The 8,156-nt window shown below is 35.7% G+C and overlaps 1 protein-coding gene across 1 annotated transcript in view; it reads right to left on the bottom strand.

Annotated features, from left to right (window-relative positions):
* The window catches only part of CDH19 (cadherin 19), a 76,642-nt gene that overhangs the window by 33,096 nt on the left and 35,390 nt on the right, over positions 1–8,156 (bottom strand). Inside the window, exon 8 of the mRNA XM_004389454.3 lies at positions 7,892–8,013. Within this exon, the coding sequence (XP_004389511.1) occupies positions 7,892–8,013 (122 nt within the window). The remainder of the gene's footprint in view (positions 1–7,891; positions 8,014–8,156) is intronic.

Here is an 8,156-nt window from a genome sequence, read left to right as displayed (position 1 = left end):
GAACGTAGCCCCACAGCCCCGCAGAAAAGGGCAAAGACGGCGCTTGGAGCCAGGCACCCGAGCAAAAGGAGGGGGAGGCAGCGAGAGGCAAGCGAGAAACCAAAAGAAGCAGAAAAAGCAACACCAGCATCCAACAAACGGCACCCAGAAAGCTGCCCGCCCGGGCGCATGGAATCCAAGCAACCGGAGCTCCCCAGCCAAGAGACCCTGGACACGGGAAGCAGGGGAGCCCCATCCGGGGCGAAGATGGGTGGGAAAGCGCACACCGCAAATCACCGGCTGTTCTGTCTCCCACTGGACGCTCCGCGAGGCTACTCTCTCGCACCCCCATTTGCTGGTCTCTGATGGGAGTCCAAGATGGTGGATCCGCACCGCGTTAGCTGGTAGGGGACCTCTGCATGAATCTCTCCTCGCTCTCTGTTCTCTTTCAGTATTCTTACTCCATTTGGTGTTCGGCTGAGTTCTTTATCTCTTCATTTGATGTTCTAGGGTTTCAGGATTGTTGATTCTCTGTTTGGCTTAGTTTTTTGGATCTTTGTTGTGGAGGGATGGCGTGGTGCTTCTGCCTAGAGCACCATCTTGCCGGAGTCCTCTGGACATCCTGTTTTGCCAGCACTGTTTGTTAAAAAGAATGTCTTCTCCCCATTTAATGGACTTTGGGCCTTTTTCAAAGATCAGGTGACCATAGGTGGATGGATTTACATCTGGATTCTCAATTCTGTTTCATTGATCAATGTGTTTGTTGTGCCAGTACCAGGCTATTTTGACCACCATAGCTGTATAGTAGGTTCTGAGGTCAGGTAGTGCGAGTCCTCCTACTTTATTCTTCTTCAATAGTTCTTTACTTATCTGGGGCCTCTTTCCTTTCCATACAAAGTTAATGATTAGTTTTTCCATCTTGTTAAAGAATGCTGTTTGTATTTGGATTGAGATTGCATTGTATTTGTAGATTGCTTTGGGTAAAAAATATCATTTTCATAGTGTTGAGTTTATCTATCCATGAGCATGATATGTGTTTCCATTTATGTAGGTCTCGTTTGTTTTCTTGCAGTAGTGTTTTGTAGTTTTCTTTATATAGGTCTTTTGTGCCCCTAGTTAGATTTATTCCTAAGTATTTTACTTTTTTAGGGGGTATCATAAATGGTATTGGTTTCCTGATTTCCTTTTTGTCTTTCTCTTTATTGGTGTATAGGAATCCAACAGACTTTTGTATGTTTATCTTATATATTGCTACTCTGCTGAACCTATCTATTAGTTCCAGTAGTTTTCTTGTGGAGCCTTTTGGGTCCTCTATGTTTAGTATGTTATCATCCACAAATAGGGATAGTTTTACTTCTTTCTTACCAATTTGGATGCCGTTTATTTTTTTTTTTCTTGTCTTATTGCTTAGCTAGGACTTCCAGCATGATGTTAAATAGGAGTGATGATAAAGGGGTATACTTGTCTTGTTCCTGTTCTCAGGGGGAATGTTTTCAGCCTCTCTCCATTAAGAATGATGCTGACTGTTGGTTTCGTATAGATGCCCTTTATTATGTTAAGGAATTTCCCTTCTATACCTATTTTATAGAGAGTTTATATCAGGAATGGTTATCTAATAATTTATCAATTTTTTTTGTGGGGTGATTGAGATGATCATGTGATTCTTTTCATTTGTTTTATTTATGTGATGGATTATGTTAATTGATTTTCCATGAATGTTGAACCATTCTTGTATACCTGGTACAAATCCCACTTGGTCGTGTTGTATTTTTTTTTTTTTTTATATGATGTTGAATTCTATTGGCTAGAATTTTGTTGAGAATTTTTAAAATCTACTTTAATGAGAGATATTGGTCTGTAATTCTCTTTTTTTGTGGTGTCTTTGTCTTGTTTTAGTATCAGGGTTATGCTGGCTTCGTAGAGATAATTCAGAAGTATCCTTTCCTTTTCTACATTCTGAAATAGTTTGATAGTAAAGGTGCAAGCTCTTCTCTGAATGTTGGTTCTCCAGTGAAGCCATCTGGGCCAGGTTTTTTTTTTTTGTTGTTGTTGGGAGTTTTTTTTATTACTGTTTCAATCTTTTCTCTTGTTATGAGCCTATTCAGATTTTTGACCTCTGTTTGTATTAGTGTAGGTAGGTAGTGTGTTTCTAGATATTTGTCCATTTCCTCTAGGTTTTCCATTTTGTTGGAGTATAGTTTTTCATAGTACTCTTTTATGATCCCTTTTATTTCAGTTGGGTGTGTTGTAGTATTCCCTATTTCATTTCTTATTTGGGTTATTTGCATTCTCTCCGGTTTTCTTTTGTCAATTTGGCAAATGATTCGTCGATTTTGTTGATCTTTTCAAAGAACCAACTTGTGGTTTTGTTGATTCTTTCTATTGTTTTTCTGTTCTCTATTTCATTTTATTTCTGCTCTGATATTTATTATTTCCTTTCTTCTGGTGACTGTGAGCTTCTTTTGCTTTTCTCTTTTTCTTTGTTCTAGTTGTATAGCTAATGTTTTGATTTTGTCCCTTTCTTCTTCTTTGATGTGTGCATCTCTTGCTATAAATTGACCTCTGAGCACTGCCTTTGCTGTGTCCCAAAAGTTTTGGTATGATGCGTTTTCATTCTCCTTTGATTTTAGGAATTTTTTTATTCCTTGTTTGATTTCTTCTGTCAGTAGTTTTTAAGCAAGGTGTTATTCAGTTTCCATTTGTTTGATTTTTTTTCCTTGCTCTTCCTGTTATTAATTTCTGCTTTTATGATGTTGTGATTAGAGAAGATAATGGGGAAGTCAGCACAACTTGACAAAGGCAAAGTCATAGAAGCTTTATAGATACATACAAACTCCCTAAGGAACTGAATTACTGAGCTGAGGGCTGGGGACCATGGTCTTGGAGGACATCTAGCTCAATTGGCATGACATAGTTTATAAGAAAATGTTCTACATCCTACTTTGGTGACTAGTGTCTGGGGTCTTAAAATCTTGTGAGTGTCCATCTAAGATACTCCACTGATCCCACCCTGTCTAGAGAATGAAGAAAGCCAAAGACACAAGAGAAAGATTGGTACAAAGAACTAATGGACCACAACTATCACAGACTCCACAAGACTGAATCCAGGACAACTAGATGGTGCCCAGCTACTACCACTTACTGTTCTGACAGGGAGCACAACAGAGGTCCTGGACAGAGCAAGAGAAAAATGTAGAACAAAATTCTAACTCACAAAAAGAGACCAGAGAAACTCCAGGAGTATGGCCTCTGGACACAGTTTTAACTCAGTGCTGAAGTCACTCTTGAGGTTCACACTTCAGCCAAAGATTGGACAGGTCCATAAAACAAAATAAGTCTAAATGGGCACACCAGCCCAGGGGCAATGGCAAGAAGGCAAGAGGGGACAAGAAAGCTGGTAATGGGGAACTCATGATAGAGAAAGGGAGAGTGTTTACATGTCATGGGGTTGGCAACCAATGTCACAAAACAATATGTGTATTAATTGCTTAATGAGAAACTAATTTGCTCTGTAAACCTTCATCTAAAGCACAATAAAAAAAAAAAAGATATTAAAAAGAAAAGGAGAAAAGACAAGCTACCAACAGGGAGAATATCTTCAGAAACCATATATCCAACAAGAATGTAATAACCAAAATGTATATAAAAGTTTGACAACTTAACAGCAAAAAGACAAATAACCCACTCATAATATGGGCAAAGGACTTGAATAGACATTTCACAAAAAGGACATTCAAATGGCCACCAAACTTGTGAAAAGATGGTCAGTGTCATTAGCTATCAGAGAGATGCAAATGAAAACCATAATAAGATATCATTTCACTCCCACTAGAATGGCTAAGATGGAAAAAAAAAGAAAATAACAAATGTTGGTGAGGATGTGGGGAAATTGGAACCCTTAGCAACTGCTGGTGGAAATGCAAAATTGTACAGCCATTGTGGAAAACAATGTGGCGGTTCCTCAAAAAACTAAAAATAGAACTACCATATGACCCAGCAATTCCATTCCTAGGTATATACCCAAAAGACTTGAAAGCAGAGACACAAAAAAAGACTTGTACACCAATGTTCATTGCAGCACTATTCACAATAGCCAAAAGATGCAAACAACTAAATGCCCATCAACAGATGAATGGATAAACAAAATGTGGTAGATACATACAATGGATACTATTCAGCTAGTAGGAGAAATGAAATCTTGATACATATACATGCTACAGTAGGGATGGAGTTGAAGATATGCTGAGCAAAATACACCAATCACAAAATGACATGTATTATATGACCCTACTTACTTAAAAAGACAAGAAAAGGTAAATGTATTGAGACCAAAGTTCATTAGTGGTTACCAGAGGTAGGAGGTAGGGGGGAAAAAGGGAGCTAACAGTGATGGGAAAATTGTATTAAGGGTAGGACTGCAAAACAAACAAAAAAATAAATATATTATTGACTTATTTTTTAAAAAGTACTATAAAACTAATTCTACCTTCAATTATTACATGGGAATTTTGGACACTTTTATAAAGCTAGAATACATTACGGGAACTCAGGGATATTATTTTTCTTATGCCTTGAACATTTTGCCATTTCATCATCCAAGGAATTGTTTCATCCTTACTCATAAATTTTTCCAAATATGCACTTGAAAGAAATAATAAGGGAACTGTATGAAGGATGGCAAAGAAAGATGATATAATAATAAAACAAATCTTCACCATTGCATCATTTAATTTTTTAAAAAATTTTATTGCCCAAAGTATTACATCACTTTCAAGAAGATATAAAGGACAGTTGGTAGACCACCTTTTACTCTTATTTTAGCTTTCATTGACTACAGTTGAAAATTCTGCATTTTTAATTTTCTGTCTATATGACAAAGAAAAGAAAATTGACAAAGTCAGACATTTCACAATTACTAGATGACTCAGAGGTTGGATAGCAAAAGCAGAAAGCAGCACTGTAAACTCAAGATGATGATGAAATTGATCATGTAACCAAAATCTCAGACTTTGAATCTTCAGGTGACTATATACCAGGTGAACCGTCTCAAAATCAAGAATCAATGAGTAAACAACATAACTCCAAGTACAAAGAGAAAATATGGTGTCACCATTCAAGAGGAAGAACTTCACATAATATTTTGTGACAATAACTTAGACCATCCTGGTTGGCTAAAAATAAATGTTACTGTATATTTTCATCTTTTATAAGATTTTTCCACCAAAATTTACTCGATACATCTTGTAAATGGAAAAATGTAGAAGATAGTATGTATCCCAGTGTGACTGGAAGTAAATAGATACAGTACAATTTTTTTTTAAAAAGTGGATTTATCATATTATTTGATGTTTATAAATCTAAAAATTAAATGCTTTGCAGTCCTGGATTAAAGAAGATGGCCATTTTCTCTTCCACCCAAATATGAGCTGCCAAAGATTTAAAAAACTCTTGAAATACTTAATTTTAGCAATGTGAATTCAAGAACCAGAAGTAATCATAAGCTAGCACTTAACAGAGATGTATTTGAAATTTTGAATAAATATTTCATACCTTAAACACAGAAAAAATATGAAATAAAGTATGGATTTACTGTGTTTACATTATACTTCAATTTTAATAAAGTTTTTCACTATTCCTTTATTATTTCTTTGAATTATTTATAAAATGCATTTTTTTTTAAAGAGTATGTTTGACCATGATGTAAATAGTGAGAACCACTTTTCCTGAAACACTGAGGGTTAAGGATGTTGACGTTTCCTCTTTCAAAACTATGGCCTCCGTACATGTCTGTGTCAATAGTCTTACTGTTTCCTTCCCACTTCTCTGGTCACAAACCCTCCGTTTTGTTTACAGTAATCTTCCTTTACCTGATTCTGAAATATTGATGTATTTAAGGTCTCTGTCCTCTGTCCTTTTATATTCTTATTTTATTTTCTTCCTCAGTGGCGTCACATCCTTTTCTAAGTCCAAATATTTTAGAAAGTTGAAAGCGTTTTTAAATCCAACAGATGCTTTTACCTGATTTATACGTAACACAGAAGTAAGGTAATAGCCCTCTTTATTTGATTTCTAAGTTATCACATACTCCTGGATTGCTCCTCACCAGTTGTCTTTGCTAGTGTGCCCACCCCACTCCCACAGCTATTTAGCATTGATGTGCTCAGGTCTCAGTCTTCAGAATTCTCTTTTCTGTCCACACTCACTTCTTTGGTGTTTCCCCCAAGCTTTAAGTTTCAAATATCATGTATAAAACTGATACCTGCAACTTTTATCTCCAGCATGGACTTCTCCCCTGAACTCCATATCAGTGTACCTGGTTGTCTATATGACATCTCCACTTGGATGACTGATAGGCAATAAGCACCTCAGATTTCTGAGGTTACAGACTTAGGGATTCCCACTGACATAACAGCAACTAAGGATTTACAAGAAAAGTCCAGGGTGGTCACTGGACTCAGGTAGTATCCTCCTAGAACTCTTGATCACTCAGCTCTAGTGCTCTGGTCTCAAGTGTCCTATTTTATAAATTGTGTTGCCTTTCCGAATCTTCTGCCCAGTAACCTCAGCCCAACTGAGACCATTGTATATGCAACTTTTTTGAGTAAATAAGTGTCTTTATTGCCCAGGACATTTATAGAAATAAGTGTACAGACTGTTATTGTTGTTGCTGTTGGGTGCCATCAAGTCGATTCTGACTTATAGGACAAAGTAGGACTGCCCCATAGGGTTTCCTAGGCTGAAATCTTTATGGAAGCAGACTACCACATCTTTCTCCTGCAGAGCTGCTAGTGGATTCCAACCACTGACCTATCGCTTAGCAGCTGAGTGCTTAGCCACTGCACCACCAGGGCTCCTTTATAGAAGATAAAGTAACTTAAGCCTCTTGTTTTAGTTTGGAAATAGGTTGTCTAATCAACAGGATAATCAGAATACAATCATATTATGTAAAGGGTTTAAAATTCTTTGCCATACTAGTTTTATACTTCAAATTTGAAATACATAATTGTAAAGACTCTAAAATGTAATTGTATTTGTGATAACTGTTAAATATATATTTTAACATAAGTAAATTGAATATGCATTAATTGGAAAATTGTTAAGATACATTGTTTATTTTCAAAATTATTTGACTTTTAAAGAAACTTCTTTACCACGCTAAAAGTGTAATTTATTAGAGTTACAAGGTATTTGAAAATGAGCATGCTTTCATAAGTTTTTATATATCTAGTAATTCATATGAAATGGTGTTTCAGTTGTGTTGATATATTTGATGTAGTGGTTACAAGCTATGGGAAAATTTCCAGTTTTGTTCCCCTTTATATTTTTATACTTATATACTATTTTACCTTTATCACTATGATGAATTAAAAACTAATGAAAACGTGATTATTCTATAGAAATACAAAAAAGCATTTTTCTTTATTGTATTGACAAAGTATAAATGAATTACTACTGAATCTCTAGTGCTAGCAGAAGATTTTTTAAATATGTGAGAAATTTGGAACTGGAAAACTCGAAGTTTACTTGTTATTAACTTTAAAAAATAGAAATTTAAATTATTAAATAGAACCCACAACATAAAACATATAATTGTTGTTCTTAGGTGCAGTCAAGTCAATTCTGACTCAGGACAACCCCATGTAACAGAGTAGAACTGTTCCATAGGGTTTTCTTGGCTGTAATCTTTATAGAAGCAGATTGCCAGGTCTTTCTCTCATGAGCCACTGGGTGGGTTCAAACTGCCAATCTTTCAGTTAGAAGCTGAGAGCTTAACTGTTTGCACCACCAATAAATATAGTTAGAATAAAGTTTATTTTTAAAATATTTCAGAATTGGAGGATATGTAGCAGAAGTTTTAATCAAGGTATAATGGACGTTGCTTAGCTTTTACTAATTTATTCTGGGTTCTTACCTGGCCAGCGTCTGCATTTTCACAAACATAAGTCTCATAGTATTGAGAGAACTCAGGAGCATGATCATTGATATTAAGAACTTGAACATACACAGGGACTTCAACAATTTGCTGTACATTGTCTGCAAATTGAAAAAAAAACTGAATGAAAATAAAGGGTTTTAATGCTATCTTCAGGGGAAAAAAGTTATAAAAATTTCATCAGATGCTATATGGAATATTTTTATTTTACCTGATTAAAAGCTAACTGAGAACACGGCCTCTA

The sequence above is a fragment of the Trichechus manatus genome, unplaced genomic scaffold (assembly GCF_000243295.1).
Source record: "Trichechus manatus latirostris isolate Lorelei unplaced genomic scaffold, TriManLat1.0 scaffold00246, whole genome shotgun sequence".
NCBI classification, from domain to species: domain Eukaryota; kingdom Metazoa; phylum Chordata; class Mammalia; order Sirenia; family Trichechidae; genus Trichechus; species Trichechus manatus.
The sequence above is the reverse complement of the archived record's forward strand: the minus strand, read 5'-3'. Positions and strand labels throughout refer to the sequence as shown.